This window comes from Hippocampus guttulatus, chromosome 10, assembly GCF_054856545.1.
Source record: "Hippocampus guttulatus isolate MCC_2025c chromosome 10, RoL_Hgut_1.0, whole genome shotgun sequence".
NCBI classification, from domain to species: Eukaryota; Metazoa; Chordata; class Actinopteri; order Syngnathiformes; family Syngnathidae; genus Hippocampus; species Hippocampus guttulatus.
This window is the reverse complement of record NC_141270.1, coordinates 5353508-5371723: the sequence shown is the minus strand read 5'-3', so window position 1 is coordinate 5371723 and position 18216 is coordinate 5353508. Positions and strand designations below refer to the sequence as shown.

The window sequence follows — 18216 nt, the reverse complement described above, 5'->3', positions numbered from 1 at the left end:
ATTGCTGAAGACGCCGCCCCAACAAAAAGCATTTCTCTTTGAACTTAATTTTTGGATCTCAAATACCAAGACGTGTTTAGAAAAAAAATATCTGAGATAGTGGGTTTTTTTTTTTGGTGTCATTTTTGGCAGAAATGAAACAAGTGAAACATTATAGTCTACAAAATTAGTCTTTACTATAAATTGTGCGTTTTCATTTAAGCAAGGAGGCGTTACAAGTTCAACCAATAGCCACTGCACGCATTACAGTAAAACCGATCATCATGTCAGTCACAGACACCAACGCTGCTATTTAATTAGGAAATAAAGAGTATCCAGTATAAATACAATTGACCAGTGTTGGAACATTGGCTAACAGCTCACTCCAAATAGTTAAAAAAAAAAATGTCATGATTGAAGATTACCAAGTTACATCCAGAATGTTTTCACAGCACACACGTACACACTCGGCAATGTGAGAATTTCAGTGGGGCCTTGAGATACGAGTTACCCGACTCCTTTTAAGTCTGTTAGCTTAATGGTAAAGCGAACTCAATGCGAAACACCATAAGCGGTCTAATGTAGCATCTCTGTAGCGGTGTTAGAATGGATATTTGAACACAAACGGTGAGGCAACACATAGACAGATAATATAATACAGTCATATAATTCTTTAAAAACGACTTGTGACGAACAATCTGATTGTAAAGGATATACAGTATATGTCTTCATATATATTTGAAAATCCTTATGTATGCGTTATAACTGTCCCAGGTGCACACACCCGGCCGGGGAAGCAACACAAATGTCGATTCAACCGAAGAAAATAGTATGAGTATGCAAGTTGTCTCATTAAAAAAAAAAAAAAAGGTTTTCAATGTAGGAAGATGCACGGTCTTGGAATTTATTCAACGATTATCTCAAGGCACCGCTGTAAATAATTTCTTGGCATCTTTAAATGTTACTTTTAATCCAGTTTATTGTTCAATTAAAAACCTGTCTCCAAATTTTGTGGCTTTATATTTATCTGAAAGGTTTTCTTTTGGATAAAACCACAATTCCTACCGACGTGTTTTTCATCAGGCACACCAACATTTGTTCCTCCTCGTTCCTATTTCTCAATTGAAATGACACGGAGACGCGTTTAGCTTATACAGACTCGACTCTTTTATCCGAGTGTTGGCGCAGTAATAGAAAAGTTGTCATCTAATAATAAATATACCCGCAAATCTAAAATACGGAGTGCCTCAGAAACACTCGTTCAAGATACTGTACAGTATGTGTAATATCTGGAGGGAAACCACAGTGCAAACGATCAGAAATCAGTCTCCTTATTTGGCGGCACAGCCCAAAAAAAAACAAAAACAACAACCCCCCCTCCCCCGCAAAAATCAGTGATCTCTTATGTACAGTACAAGCAGTTGAATTAAGAAAATATGGAAAGCACCACTAAAACTTGACAAATTGTTGTCGTAAATCCCCCACGAATGATCCATAAGTCTATATAGATGCCACAAAATGGCACCAAAGCACTACTTTTCTTTATACAGGGCTTTGGTGCAGGGGCAAATTCGCATGTAGCAAATCACAAATAGGCATGGAACAATTGTTACTTCCTATTCAACACTCAAAAAAAGTTAAGGACTATTTAAAAACAACAACAAAAATAAACCGTGAAGGGTTTTACAAAATATGCAATAATAAAAAAAGAAAAAAGGACAACTCCAACCAAAACTCAAATGAAATGTAACAGGAAACCACTATATATGGTAACATTGTTAAAAAAGCTCACGATATTTGCGGAAGAAAAAAAAAAAATCCAATTCAAACCAGAGCACTTGTATAAATAAAACACAAAATGAATCGACATATCGGTGCATAATCGCCGCCACGCTGTCAATGAAATCGGTATTTGCGAGCCGGCTTGAGATTGACGTACGTCTTCTTCATGTCGTCCGCCTCGCTCTTCTTCACCACCTGATAGCGTTCCCCTTTGGTGCTCACCACCTGGTTGCCGTGGTAGCGAACCAGCTTTTTGGGAGCCTGCCCCGCCCCCGTTGAAAACACAAGGCGCGTGAAAATGAGTCAAGCATTTGCCGACGGCTGATATGCGGATGTATTCGGTACCTCTTTGGGAGCGACGGGTCGATGCGTTTTCTTGTCCTCTTCGTTGTCGACCAGCATGTACCTGCAAAACGCCCCGCCCCTTTTTACATTTTATCTTCACATTGAGCTACATGACGAGACCTTCCAAGCAATAAGTTGCCACTAAAACGTGTAAAGTCAGTGGGCCAAGTGGAGTAAATTTACGTACCAAGCACTTATTAGGTGTGAGGCATGTATAAAAGAGGAGGCCTTTATTTGTTTTCACAGTTAGGCGTTTGTTTACGTGAGAGCGGACTTTAATTTGTGTGAGTCAAATTGTTAACTCAACTGTAGACAATGCCGGGTGCTTATTAGGAATGAGGTGTTTATAAGGGAGGGGGCCTTTATTGCTGCCATTAAAATAATCAACTGCGCCGAACGTACCTGGTGTTTATTAGGCTGAAGGAAGGCGCTGTAAGGGAGCGGAGGCTTTTGTTTTTGTATTAAAAATAATCTAGTCAACTTCAGATAATACAAGGCATTTATTAGCAGTCAGGACTTTTACGGGGTAGGCTTTGTATTTTTGTGCAAATAAAATGAACAGTTCATTTTTCTTAAACATTTATTTTGTGCATGCAATACTTTGTTTTCTTTTTCTACTTTCACCCCTTCAATTTTGCTGCTGTAGATTGCAAATTTCTCCATTGTGGGACAAATAAAAGTTCTTATCTTATGATCAAGTCAAGTGTAGAGAATACCTGACGTCATTTATTGGGGGTAAGGCATTTAAAAGAGAGTAAGCCATTAACTCAATTGTCGAGCATAACAGGTACTTATTAGAGGTGAGGATAAGAGCGGAGGAGAGTAAATAAATTATGCACCCCCCCCCAAAAAAAACCCTGAAGACTGTATATGGTATTTATTCAAATATACTTAAGTGAACGGAGGCCTTTATTTGAACAATTGCCTTTTTATAATAATATATTTCTTTTACTATTTTGCCAAGCATTTTTCATATAGTGCTAGCTCGTTAATAGACTCAACTAGGTGTTTATTCGCAGCAGAAATCATCGTTTGGACCATTTGTCAGATATGAATAAACACAGATCACAAGCCATTTAAGATATTACAGAATATGATTCAATTCAAATCATCAATTCAACTGCAGAAAGTACTTACTTCTCAAGGATGCTTTCTTTCAGTTTCTGATCCGCCACAGAGGAGATATTCTTCCCTTGATTTATCTGAGGCCACAGAAATTAGTTTTTTTCCCCCTACCCATTAGAAGTTTTAACATTAACATTGACGCGAGTGACAAATGATGCAAAATGGAGACACTCACGTTGAGCGGGGTGGGGCTGAGTTGGACGTCGCCCTCGATGATCAGGCGCACGGCTTCCTCCATGTCCCCTTTGGCAATAGATAGAGCGCTGCGGGCCTCGGACAGACTGCACTTGGGAAACATCTCCAACAAGTGCTGCTCTTGACTTTCCAATTCGGATACTGGAAGCTAGGAAAACTTGACATACTTAAAGCCCTCTCCTTCCACATTTCTCAACCAATTAAACTTGAAGTCTGACATTCTATATTTCAACAATTCAATCCACTCCAGCTCAGCGTCAGTTCTTTTCAAGTGTTATTGCCACAGAATTTTCCTATTATGAAGTTCGAGACATGTTCGAACAGCTGCATTACCTCGGCGGTGGCGCCCTCTGTCTGTGTTTGTAGGCACTGCATTTCCCTGCCAGTTGGGGCTTCACTTGACCGGTGAGAGGCGATTTTCAATGAGCCTTCTTCTGCTTTTGGCACACTATTTTCTCCGTTCACTAGAAAGGAACACATTCACATGCTGAGTAGCAATCTCAGCGCCCCGCATAGCCACAATGTAAAAAAATAAAAAAAAAGGGAGCAGAAGAATTACCTGAGGTGCGAGCTGTAGCTAGCGTGGACGCCAGACTAAACATCATTTCGCACACTTTGACACTGCAACATAAAAACCACGATGCAGTTACAACAGGATATGGAATTTAGACCAGTGAAACTGCAATGTCTTCAGAACTAATGAATGTACCACCGCACAAGGAATCAATGTGAATTTATTGAAGACGCCCACCGCTAGTTAGAATGTATTGTCATGCAAGTGGTCAAGGAGAGCCCCATTTGCCTGTCTACTTTCAGTCGTGTGATTGAACACATGGTAAGAAAATACACACGTAATAATGCGCTTTATTAACCACGCCCAGGCATTAAAAATGCAGAGCGGCTAACAGCCAACACTCTTAATTCACTGACTCCCATGTCACTCACCAGGCATGGCCACACCTTTTAAAGCCACACACTCAATGTTATAGATATTGAAGTACGGAACATGAGAACAGCAACCTCAAGTTGTCAATTATAATATCAGGACCTGATGTGGGAATTTTGTTGTTTATTATTGCAAAATCAAATTTTATCTTCTGATAAAATGATTAATTGATGGGACAATCTGTAAAATATTTGATTTTATTGCATCTGTAGCCCTGATCGTGATTCGGTAATATTTTGACATAACCACATAACTGACATATAATTAGGACACCGACTGACTCGGGCCCAACCGATTTGGAGTTTTTGAGGCCGATGTCGATTCAGATAATTGGCAGAACAAACCTATGGTAGCTGAAGTATTGGCCGATTAATTAAAACATGTTTCATGGATAAACATGTTTTGGGTCCCATAACCCTTTCAGGGACAGCTGTTACTACAGTGGACATCTTATCAGACATTTTTTTTTAATTAAAGAAAACCTCATCAGTAAAATCTGCAGGAGCCTTATCACGATCCTGAAGCCCTCGAGGACCAGAGTTTGACAGCCGTTGTCTAAGGTGTTGTTCTGACCTATCAATTTCTGCAAATCCTGGAATGTAGGCTTCCAGCATCTCGGCGAAGACCTCCACGTCAAAGTTCTCCTCCACACTTTGCTGGGAGCCAAGATCTTCCAGGACTCCAGTGATGTAGGACAGGAGGACATCGTCCAGTGTGCTGAGTGCATACAGAAGATTACTACTGAGGACAGACAACTGCACACGATTCAAATAAAGCATGGATAGGGAAGTCTGGTTCCACGGGAGCCACATCCTGTCTTTTTTAGATCTCTTCCTACACACCTGATTCAAATGACCAGGATCCTTGATGAGCTGACCGTTTGAATCAGCTGTGTTGGAGTAGGGAGGGATCTTAAACAGTCAAGGGAGATGGCTCTCGAGGAACTGGAATTCCCTAAACCCTGAAATAAAGCAATAAAACGTTGCAAAAGCTTACCTGAGATCTGCATCGGGGATGTAAGTCTGTAAGAACTCGTGCAACGCACCGTGGATGATTTTGTGAAGGTCCATGGTGGTTTTCTAACTGTACAGAGGAGGAAATTCACAGAGAAATATGCGTGGGAGTAGTGGTTCGGCTGACCCCATACCAAGCGCACCCACCCTGTCATCAGACCAAATAGGGGACATTTACACGAACAAGTAATAAAACAATTTATTACGACACATTATTTATTACCACACTTTTTTAAATGAGCGTCGAATTTTGACGACAGCGTGTAGCGCAGACTACTTTGCGTTCGGAGTATCTTGTCTCATTTTCAATTCAACCAATACATGCGTTTATCTAAACTAATAAGCATAAAGCACGTAACTCGGTTTTCAAACGCCCGCATATGTTGAGATTTTGTCATTCAGCAACATTTCTCAGGTAGCAAAGCGTACGGTTAGCGACGCAGGGTTGCTAACTCAAGGCTAACCTCTTGTGTCATTTCACAGCACACTGACACCACGACGGAGAGATTTTCTCAACCTCTGCTCACTCGGCAACGTCAACCTTCATCCCAACCTCAAACTTCACCTTCGATGGGAAATAACTGGTAAGTTTGCATTTGTTAAAGAGCTATTAGAGTATCGTGAGTTAGCTAATTTGCTAACAGGCTAACCAAAGCGAGCATCCTCGGCTTGTTAAACAAAACGACGAGTTCACGTACTGTGACAGAAAGTGTGAGGACATGAAGGGCTCTCACGTTGCCTCAAATGTATTCCCGAGAAGAGGGACGGTAGAGAAAGGTTGAGTCAAAGTGACTGTCAGTGTGTTACTGTGTACGCTTATTAGCAATTCACAACATTGGGACGTCATTTCCTCACATTGTAAACAGTGCTGTTCAACCAATGCAGTGCACAATAGGAGCGTGTGTTTTTTGACGCGTTTCTGGCGTGTTTATAAAACAAGAAAAAGAAGAGCACTTCCTAATATTGTCATGTTTTGAAGAAAATATTTTCTCGCACAATTTTAAATAATTCCCATGTGTTTCTAACATGAGTCAAAAGCACCATAGAGTTTCAATTTTTTCCCTCCCCCAAATTGAGATTTTCTTTTGACCCTTGTGTAGATTCTATTCAAGGAAGCTTTTTTTTTTTGCTGTGAAGACATCAGAGGACTAAAATTCTAAAATTAATGACTAAATTTCTGCTTATGCCCACTTAAACGCCCTGAAAACATTTGAACGATCATACCAACATTTAATCTTTTATGGACATCAAGCCTTTTCTTCCCCGTAAGCGGTCTCTAAAGACCAACATAACGTATAAATTTCGATGATAATTGAGCGCAGTTTTCTGACGTTGTTGATTTGAAGTGTTTTCGACTGTCCACACATCATCTTACTTGTGGCAAACTAAGAGTTTGTGTGAATATTAGTATGAAAAGCATTCCAAGGCCTTTGTAATTGCTGCAGTCGTTGGGTATGCCTTCTTCGCCGACGCATTCTTACGCATCGCGCTGTTTCACAACCTCAGTGTTGTATGGCGTGACCGTCATCAACCAAGCACCCCATATGGACAGAGAGTAATGTTGTTTACAAGTTCCCCATACATACTTGATGACCGGTGTTATCGGAGGCAACATCAGTGATGTCACCCGCTCCTGCTCTCAGTTACCCTCGCCTGTGTTGTCATTCATGTGGGCATGTACCTATTAATTATTAATTCTGTTGTCTTGCTCTCTTTTTGATTGATGTGACATTTCAAGGAGAAATATATAGTACACGCTTCTCATCACAATGCAGCTTCTAAACTTGGCTGAACTCTCAATGAACCCTTGGATCGTATTATTTTTTTCAGCTTTAGCAAGTTGGAACAGTTAAATAGACACAAGTAGACTAATTCCTGTTTTAAAAGGATGTTGTGTGTTACTGAGCGTCACTGAAAGAGGCTGCTTGCCACAATGTTGAGGCAGAATTCTGTGTGCCTCACCTCACGCTTTATCTGTGGTTTTATGTAATCTGGAAAAAACAACTATGCATCGCACAAATCTTGAATGTGTGAGTATGACTATGGAAAATCGGAATGCGCCTTACAAGTGTCGTAAAAAGTGGAGAAAATATGGCACAGCGTTGACGTTACAAGCAACAGGACATCCCCTCTCAATGTTTTTGTTTTGGGGGAGTTTCACTGGTCGCAGCTCATATTGAATAGTGTAAAAAGCTGAAGATCAAACCTGGCATTTGAACCAGGGTGTTGAGACTTTTTTCACCCGCCGTACCTCTGTTGATTTAGATCAGGGGTGTCAAACCCATTTTCGTCGTGGGCCACATTTTAGTTACCATTTCCCCTGGAGGGCCATTATGATTGAAACCATTTTAAAAAAGTCAATAATAACGGATTATTCAACTATTGTTTAAGTTACTGTTTGGCACCCAAAAATGCTGACAATATCTCTCTGATTTATTACATATGAGAATTTGAAATTTTGGTCCATATTTTGGCAGATCTGGCCCCCGGGCCTTGACTTTGACACTTAAAATCTGTACTTTTGTAAAACTTTTCTTCAACAATTTTATCTGTTCTAGTACTTCATTGTTGTTCTCGACACTTAAACTGAATATGCACAACATGCTTGTTTTTTTCCTTTTTTTTTTTTACTCTCAAAGGCGAGATGATATTCAGCATCCATTTTTGTGTTTTATTACTTAATTAAAAACCATGCATGGTAAAGACAATCATATCGTGTCAATAACAGAGCGGGAGTTCCAGTGTTGAGTTGCAATCAGTTTCCAGTGAGTGAAAAAAACAAAAAGATCCATATTATTGGCAGAAATTGAGGGCGCAATGCAAACCTACAAACATAAGGTGGCAGCATGGAGTTATTAATACCAACTGCAGCGCATTCACGTGGGCTTTTTTTGAAAACTCCTTAGAGCTACATCAATGATGTCGATATATTTTATCTCATGACCCAAACAAATTTAGGTCAACGCTGTATATAGAAGGCAAGTAAGATGGCTACTTTTTGACAGGGCGCTTATTGACGTCGAATTTCCCACTCCCCAAAATGGTTGCCCATTCAATACTCGTCTGAATATTGATTATATGATATCATGTTATTGTTTTTTTTTTTTTAAATCTTCTGTTGATTCTGTGAGAAATCTAGGGCCTAATACTTGAGTGCCTTAGCTTTATTTACAGCAAGTGCGTGCTGTCAATCATGCTTTAGCCCGGTCCTACGAAATTTATTTGTAATTTGGGTATGAAATTTGACTAGGTTGAGGCATAGTGAGAGAAGGAAAGATGCGTCACATCTATGTATATACTTTCCTGCTACATTTTGAACCCTGTCAAATGATTTAATTGCTGTTTTTTTCTTCTTCCATTTTCTTATTCATATCTTATTTACATGACTGTATTTTATGATTTATTTTTACCCCCATTTTCACGTTCAAATGAAGCAAGCAATTATTCATGTGCGAGTTACAAGGTTAAGTCAAACCCTCGTCCTAAGTGCCACTGATTTATTGTATTACTGCAACACACACACACACACACACACACACACACACACACACACACACACACACACACACACACACACACACACACACACATTGAAGAAAACATTTCAAATAAATCTGGGCATGATGCATCACTTACAAACCCCAAGTCATACCTTAACATGTGCTCATGGTGCGTTTGCACTGTTGTGCGGCTTTTCTGCCCCGCAGCATAACCAAGCATGTCATTCAACAATGTGAAGCCGGGTTCACCGTCTGTGGATATTGTACACGCAGCACACCACCTCCATTTATATTCAGACAATGACGACTGGGGGTGGGGGGTGGAGGGGGGGGGCGACCGTGTGGATGTCTGAGTGAAAGGGAGGAGACCAAAAAAAAAAGAGATAAATTACAATTCTCATCAACAAAACATTGAATGAGCCAAATTAATTACCCTTTACCCAACTTTTAGACAATAACACTTCCGAGCCGTCTGCCGGAGCTGTATTATTCTATTAACGTACAATTTGCAGTTCAGCTACAGTGACTTCATATTTGGATTTCATTGTATTTTCCAAGGCAACGTGTAGCATTGCATCCGTAATATAATGGCTCGGAATCATTCGATAGTTTCTGCCGAAACGCCCACGCGCCAAAGATCCTATCAGCACATTATTTGCGGGCCGAGTTTGTTTCAAAAGCAAATTTCACTTAGTGTAGCTGTCTGGGAGCGTCATAAAGGGGCATTTACAGTGTGAATTCAAGCACAGAATGGTTTAATTAATCGGAACTTTCACAATGCGAGGTTTCCTTCTTAATCACAGCCCCGTCTTTCATCAGAATCTTCTTCTCTGATTCATTTTCAAAAGCCATTTTAAATGCTTATTGTGCAGCGGCAACAAACTGTTAATGAGGCACGTGGGGTCAAAGTTGGCATTAGTTTTTTTTAACTTTGAAGAAGTTGACGGGATTAGATTTGAGAGGACGAGAGATTAGCTGGCATGTTGTGTCCCAGCGCGAGCTTGACCTGATCCAGATCCGGGCCACCTATGTGGGCCGAGCCTGTCTTCCCGTCTGCCTCCTGTCTCCTTTTTTCAGGAAGTGGTCTCCCCAGTGGGCTCGTTGCCACTTAACACCGCCCCCTCATTTAAAATCCCCAACCCGAGGTGCACATTTGTTTTAAATTGAATATATAGGTTTAAAAAACAAACAAACCCAGAATGGTGTCATGTGAAGATTGATCTTATTAGTGAGAATGCGCAAATAAATCGAGTAAATCGAAAAAAGCAGTTTGACCCTTCAAGGCCACTGTACTTGGCCTGTGTTCAAAACATATGCGTAAAAATGTGACGTTATTCTCGCAACCCTGCGACTTTTTCTTGTCATATTTTTAAATGCATTCTTGTAACGTCCTGACTTTATTCTCATTTCTATACTCGTAGATTTTTTTCTCACACTGTTTGGACTTTTTTTGAACATTATAAAAAATCAAGACCTTCTTGTAGCTGCTCAGACTTTGCTCAGAATTTTATCCTTTTACTCAGGCAACATTATGACTTTTTTAAATATGACTACAATGTTATATTGTAATATTGCAAAGGTGTTTCTATGACGTTCTGTCCGTTTTGAATTTTTAAAATTTCATTGTCACATTTCGTAAGCCGCGCCTGCATTCTAATAGCCGAGTGACTTTTCTTTAAACGTTGCAATTTAACTGTTTTAAGGTTCCGACTGATTGTTTTTAACACCGCAACACGATGGCATATTATGAACTACATCAATTGAAATCTTTTAAAACAATTTATTAAAAACACTTAAATATTCCACATGTATTTTTATATGTAATTTTATTACTTTTACCCCGTGGCATATTTTTATTCCGTGTGGCTTAACACACTTTGCAAAAGATGACAGAAAGATATAGTTCAATGAATTATGTTAATTGCAATTACTAGAGCTACACTAAAAGAGGCTGTTTTAGCATAATAGTAACATTTAATTTTTGTAACCTAATCAACGCATATTTTTCATTTTTTTAAATTTACTAACGACTGTAACGTTACAATTTTATCCTCATATCCCCCCCCCATGGAATATTACATATGTATTGTTGATGAATTCTGACTTTTTTCCACTTCTAATATTAAACCTTTTTATTCAGACTATATTTTCGTAATATGATGAATCGTGCCCATTTTAATATTTCTAATCGTCGTTTACCCTACTACCCTTCTTAAAGATAGTCGACTACTATCATCACAAGTGGTAGACTAAGAAGGGTCTTGAGACGCCTCCGTGGCCAACTCTGTGTACAACTCTGTTCGCGTCGTGTCAGCAAACGCGTCGGCCCACTTTGTCTCGGTCCGTGTGTCCCCGCTGAGTCGATAGGTTAACCTGTCCGCGGCATCCATCTTTGCGCGTGCACGCACACACGCACACACACACACGCACACCCACACACGCACACCCACACACGCACACACACACATACACACACACACACACGTTGCCATTGATCTGAGGGAAATAAAGAGCACACGTGTTATTATATACAGCCAAGAAAAAAAACAAACAAAAACAAACAAACAGCCCTTTCATTGTGATGGAGTGAACAGACCAAATGTATGAAATATGGCCCCTCCGACATCTTCTGTCTTCCTGTCAATAGTGCAGCCTTTGCCCACAACCCGGATCAATAGAGACTTATCTTTTCACCATAACGCATAACAGTGTTGTTGTTTTTTTGGATTGGATTGAAATTCACATTCATGTAAAGTCTATAATTCAGATATGCCGCCAACCCACCCCCTACACACACACACACACACACATACACACACTTCAACAAAATGCGGGGCCCGCCAGTCTGAAATGTGGCAGTTACAAATTTACATGTTGATTTTTCTGGACGTTTATCTGCAGCTTTTGGGGGTCTCTCATGTGTGAGACTGCTCAGCGGAGAGAAGACACCCCTCTGTAAAAACATCTGTTGTGCAAAAAGGGGCTGTCAGACATTCGCGGCCTCCGTCTCAGACATTGTCATTTGTTTTTGATCATTTCTGCGCGTGGGAGACTCATTTTCCATCCCGTTTTTATACAGACAGGGAAATGTTATGCGCTTGTACATCACGGAGCACTGTGATTTCATCAAAAGTTAACTTGCACGGCAAACAATAAATTGAAAATTTGGTTTGGAGCTCTTTCCCCCGGTACGGGTTTGGACAAGCTGCTTGAAGATGATAACAAAAAAAAAAAAACGTGAATTATTCATGAAGGATGCAGTTGTTACCTGATAGGGAAAGCGACTGGAAAATTGCAATTTACAAAGTGTGCTTTTGTATCTGAAAACAATCAATGTGGTGGAGTGATTTTGTGCACTCTTAACAACTATCAACGGAATGCTAAAAATGCGAATTTGATATTTGTAAAAGAGATGTTTTTGTCTCCAAACCGGCTCGGCGTTTGGCGCTTCCACAGGAAGTGTTTTCACAGCACCTCTTTTGTAAACGCCACAGGGCACATCACCTCTGTGTTCTCCCCGTTCGACGCCATTTATCTTAGTCAAGGGCCCGCTCGCAGTCATTTCGGCGAGCTCTCGCCAAAACACAAACACGCACACGGAAGCATGCACTCAACCGTCCTCAGCATCGCGGTGGCAAACCCCAAAGTCGAACTCACTCCATCTGGTCTATCACGCTGGGTGACTTCCAAGTCGCTTCAAATGTCGGCCGCCGTCAAAAAGAACGTCAAGGATTCTTTGCCAGGCTCAAAACTGTATGCTGAACTGAACAAGTGATGGTTTTAGTCAGGTTTTTAAAAAATATTTCATGCCATCGAAGTGCAAGGAGAAGTAAAAGGTATACCGTGAGGCGCAATCGTCGCTTCCTTCCGCACCGAAGCATTACAACTCTCCACTTTTAACCAAACAGACTTACTCAAATGTATCTATCATCACTATTTTCAATCATTAGTCTTTTAAAAAAAATCCAAACTTTCAATCTTGTGACAATTTAAAGTCACATGGGTGACAAAGATATTGGAAGCGTTCAAGACGGTTCGTATATTTTGTTCTTAAACTGTGTTCAATATTTTCAATTGATTAATCATGTGTAAAAAAATAATACAAGACGTGGGGACAGGCCAATGGTATCGATTTGTGATCAAATATTTACTGACCACATTTTGGCAGACGGTGCAAGATTTTCTGCCCGACAAACCCCCCCCCCCCCAAAAAAAGCAAACAAAAAACCCCCCCAAAAAAAGCAAAACACACTTGTGGAAGTAATAAATGGCGTGTAAAACTCATCGTTATTAGGCCAGGAGCCTAATTTCATTTTCAAGGCGGCGGGTCCACTAAAATCAGATCAAAATGAATATGAATAACAATAAATGCTTCCCTTGTTTTTCATACAATGTATGGAAAATCTTTATATTGAATGAACTATCATTCGACAAAACATTTAGAACCACCTCAGATTTTTTTTATATCCTGTGCTGCATCACAACTGATAACAGTAACCCCTAAATTGATGCTAAAAGTATTTGCGTTTTTTTTTTAAACTCCCCACTTTTTATGACATCTTGCTAATTTCATATCATTTTTAGTTCAAATGCTTCCAACATTTCGAGAGATTATTGTGCATATTGTAAGCAGCAAGAAATATTTCCACATTCCCAAAAGTGTCAAATATTACTTCAATGACTTAGTGTAGCATGACAACATTAGAGGTGTGATGCTACAGTATGATTTTTTTTTTAATCTGCCCCAACAGGTGAGTGTTTTCACAGTATAGCGACACCCCATAAACTAGCTGATAACCCATCCCTGCGACTTGTTATCTGTCTCTCAGACAATCCCCTGCTCCCTGAGCACGTTGTCGTTTCCCCTCAGGCCCATTATCAGATTCCCAACGCAGGCTCCCGGCAGCTGCGGTTATTGTGGAAGACTACGTTTATAGCCCCATGATGTCTGTGACAACACTTGGCTTTTATGAGCGAGTACATGTTGTTTTGTGGTCATTGAGAGGTGCTGTTTCACTTGTGTGCTGTGTTACTGAAGAAAGTGGGGGTGGAGGGGGGGGGGGTGGTGTCGTGATTGTCTTTTTGCTGGTGGGGCTTTTTACCTTTTATACCAGTGAACAACTTGAGGGTTTTTCAAGATACGAGCTGAAAGTGGCGGGATATTTTGCTTTGACTTGGGAGCTAAAACTTGAGATGTGATCGCTCTAGGGTGGCTATGAGTTAATTCACTTTACATGTAGAATTGTTTAAAAAAAAAAAAGATTCAACCTGTTTTTATAACACTCCCAGTTGAAGTTCAGTGTCAAACTAAACATCAAATGCAGTGAATTACACAAAGCAATTACAACCACACGGTCAACACTAGCTTAATGCTAATTTATACTGTATTGGGCCAAAGACAGGCTAAACAAATAGCATATTTGTGTTTACCCTACTAAGCAATGGGTGTTTGAACACAAACGGTGAGGAAACACGTGTAAACAGATTGTTGTAAAGGTAAACAAGTACGAAAGAAAAAAAAATATTGTAAAAGTCAACTCTTCATCCTGCAATTCATATCATTATTGTTTTAAGTGCTGTAAAGCTGCCCCCACTACCTAAATAGTTATTTTATCATCTATTTTTTAATAAAGTGTACGATTAATTATCAGAATTTTACTATGCCAAATATCGGATTCTGCAACACCTCAAAAATAAATCCATATCCGGATATGTACACCAGGAAGACTGTTTGTTTTCGTTTGTTATTAGAGTGTGTTTTTATAAAGTGCGGCAAACCAGAGTGCTATTTTTATCATTAAAAACAACCAAAAAAATCCGCTTTTTAGTGTAACATTTTCAATTGTCCCCTCCCATATGTGTTAGTCATGTTACCTCAAGAGACCAAAGCAGAAAGTCGACTGAAAAGTGACGGCAATATCGTCCATGCTTTTTCAATCATGTTTTAACGCAGATCGCCCGTTCTCGACGTCTGCGGGAAACGCGTTATCTCCCCCGACCATTCATGTACACATTTATTGGATTCCAAGTGTCTGGGATCAATCTTTTGGCCACCAGAGGAGCATAACTAATGGTAACATTAGAGTGGCTTTGTGCGAGCGACCGGCCGGATGCGGGTTAACCAAGCAGGAAATAATCTCTGATTTTATATCCTGCTTGAGTGGGCATAGGATATGCCGAGAATAAATTAATCCCCCGCTTTTGGAATGTTTCGAGGCAGGTTATCTTTTGAATGAAAGACTTTAAAGCGGGCGAGGCGCTTTGTTTGGGCCCATTTGCTTCCTTTTTGCACACACGTTGCACACGCACAATTTCCTCGCAGATAATGCCGTCATCTGGATGCTCAGCCAGGGTCAGACTAACTTTTCGGAGTCTGACCGCAGGTCTAGACAACCTCCCTATGGAAAGACCCCCCCCCCCCCCCCCCACCCCCTCCCTTTCCCTCCCCTCACCACTTGCCTCCCTTCTAAAGACCCCACTTCTATTTTCCTTGTTGTGCCCAAACAAGGATTTTATAAAACGGGTGACATCGCCACACAAGCTGTCTGGCGAAATCCCCTTAATTAAAGTGACGTTTAAAGCCTTCCTCAGACACTAATAAACCCCTTCTCAATTAAGATCCTCCTAATTACTGTGTGCAAAGGAAAGAGGGACACACACAGACAGACAGTGTGCGAGTAAGCCTGCTGGCATTTGGCCCCATAAGCTGAGTGCCACACAAAAGAAAATAATGTCCCCTGGGTTACTCATCCTTCCAGAGAGGTTTCTCTCTTTTTTTTTTCACCCGCCCCACCCCACGACCTTGCCCCCCCCCCCCCCCCCCCTCCTGTTTTCTTCTTTATGAATGAAAGTATATGCCACACAGGGCTGAGAGTGTCCATTCATAGAGCGGCTGGAATGTGTGAATAAGAGGGGTGGCGGGGGGGGGGGGCTTGAATGAGGAATGAATCCCAGCCACCTGATTAGTCATTAAGCAGTCTTTTGACATTGCCATTGTTTGAATGTGCATGGTGGAAGTGAGCGTGCTGTCATGTAGAAAGGGCCCGCTCACTCGAGTGAGGCTGATTGGAGAAGAAAATAACAGAGATACAGTGGAACATCCTAAATCCAACCCCCCCCAAAAGGCAGTTCCGCCAAACGGGGCCGCATCAAAAACACAACACCAACAAAGTTTTGACTGTTGTGATGCGTGTTTTTTTGATTAGAGCAAAACTACACATCTATTTTACTGAGTGTGTGACAGCTCAGTACATATGACAATTGAATTTTGCCATAACATTATAATGCAAACCATTCAAGCTGTGTTTTTTTTGTGGGGGGGGGGCACGTTTTTACTTTTTCCAATACAGTATAAGCGCTGTATGGTGTCAGTCGACTCAATAAGGTGAAAATTCTTCCTTATAGGGTACGCCAGTTGTCAGTCAAGTCAAGTACAACTTTATTGTCAAATGCGCTGAGTGTGCAACATACAGCACAGATGAAATTTCTTCCCTCTCAACCAGACAACCTACTGCCCAACTAAACACAAAACAAGAGATTTACACGTGTATTTAAAACAACCACACAGATTTCCCCCCTAGGAAAGCCCACAAATGATGCATACACCCGTAGATGGGCTAGCGAATAGCATCAGTGTTGCGGTGCCGTAGTAACCCTTGAAGCAACACATATTTGAGCATAAATGGTGAAGCAACACTTGTACACAGACATCTAATACTACTCACAAATATTCTTGATCCTTTGTGACGAATGATTATTATTACCGCTCGGGTGTCGTGATATCTCTGTCTCCATCTCTGTCGTATTACGCTGTTCCCAGGTAGCAATGGCAAGCATACGAATACATTTTTATTGATATAGCAGCTTTCACAAAAGCTACAGCTGTAACAACAAAGGAGGAGTGCAATGTCCAAACAAAAAAACCAGTCGCAAAAATGAATTCATTCTTTTTATTTACTTTAGTTGTGTTATTTCTGTCTGGGTTTATAAAGTTAAATGAAATAAAACGTTAATTTTTTCTAATTAAAAAAACAACTCACTAAATACATTTTTCTGTGAAACCTGGAAAAGATAAATGTTTTTCACACCGCACTTAGCAGAACGCAGTGCACAATCGACCAACCCATTCATTGCGTCTGTGCGGCCGCGGTGCAGCGGCGCAACGTTGTGCTCTGGGGACTTGCTGTGCATAAATTGAAATTTGCTGGCGCATCCAATAGGAGGGAAGGTTGGAGCCAAGTTGAATGAATGCACTTTCCACTTTTTTTTCTTAGGTGGTGGCAATTAGAACACCTTGAAGGGTAATCGGCATCATGGAACAGACTGGACTACTTCATAGATGTTGCTAAATGTTTGGGTAAGTAAAAGCGACATGTTACCCTCGTTTGACCGAAGTGGCTATGTTACACTTTATAGGATGTTACAGTGTGTGGACACTTGCTGCAGTTGCGGTGGCGGCAGCCTACATCGGGAAGGTTAAACATGTTTGGTCCGTGTCCTGGTCGGCAGATTAATGACATTAACGAAGTTTCCATTAGTCTTGCAACTGGGGGAGACATGGGCGTCCATGCGGAAAGCCACATGACTGAGGCAGAGATAAGAGAAAATGAAATACGTCTTTGTGGAGACAAGGGAGGGAGGAGGAGGGGGGGGGTCGGGGTAGTGCAGGAAGTGCCACTCCAAATTAGCCGCAGGCCCAGTTTGTTGTTCCTTCATTAACCCAACAGCCCCGGGAAAACTCAAAAGTGGGGTCACAACCTTAAGCAACGGGGAGGCTTGAAATGTGCAAAGAAAAGCTCCTATAGTCATTGCTTGCTTGTAAACTATTGACACAATTCAGACTAATGTTTGAAGGGAAAGCTATTTTAAGGAAAATGCAGTGTGCCGCCCCTTTATGTGACTTAGTTCAACACAATTGAGTCTTTTTTTTTTTTTAATTCCTTCTACATCATATGGTGGTGCCTTGGGGTACGAGTGACCCATCTTCCAAATTCTCCAAGATGATGGATAAAACAAAAGCTAGCTTAATGCTAATGCTAACATAGGCAGTGGTCAGCATCTATCTGCTTATAAGCCTGTCATGGGGAAGTCAAGTCAAACTTTTTTTTTTTTACCATATGATATTCTATGACAGTATTCTGATTAATATTGTGTTTGTGGAATATGAATTAGGCAGCGAAATCCACCCATTTTTATCCAACTGAGGGGGGCGGCCATTTTGCCACTTTCTGTCGACTGAAGATGAAATGACAATGCCTAAAGGCTCGCGTAACGACCGAACTTGATTCACTTATTTTCTGGGGTCTGGTCATGTGACTATTGCAACTGATGG

At 40.8% G+C, this 18216-nt stretch overlaps 1 protein-coding gene and 1 long non-coding RNA gene across 3 annotated transcripts in view; one reads left to right on the top strand and one right to left on the bottom strand.

Moving 5' to 3' along the window:
- Positions 1 to 151: 151 nt before the first annotated feature.
- Positions 152 to 6226, bottom strand: cuedc2 (CUE domain containing 2). Of its 2 annotated transcripts, none has more exons than XM_086121311.1 (9): positions 5850 to 6226; positions 5369 to 5455; positions 4946 to 5089; positions 3986 to 4047; positions 3760 to 3890; positions 3407 to 3574; positions 3244 to 3308; positions 2107 to 2167; positions 152 to 2022 (listed from the first exon to the last, which is right to left on the bottom strand). In XM_086121311.1, the coding sequence occupies exons 2-9, from the start codon at positions 5440 to 5442 to the stop codon at positions 1876 to 1878; spliced, it is 852 nt and encodes a 283-aa protein (XP_085977437.1). In that variant the 5' UTR covers positions 5443 to 5455; positions 5850 to 6226; the 3' UTR covers positions 152 to 1875. The 2 variants fall into 2 exon arrangements, with proteins under 2 accessions (XP_085977437.1, XP_085977436.1); XM_086121310.1 differs by having other exon boundaries at positions 6084 to 6145.
- LOC147199011 (uncharacterized) overlaps positions 5859 to 18216 on the top strand; it is an 84304-nt gene continuing 71946 nt past the window's right edge. The window contains exons 1-2 of the long non-coding RNA XR_015101962.1: positions 5859 to 5969; positions 17159 to 17241. This is a non-coding gene — a long non-coding RNA (uncharacterized LOC147199011). The remainder of the gene's footprint in view (positions 5970 to 17158; positions 17242 to 18216) is intronic.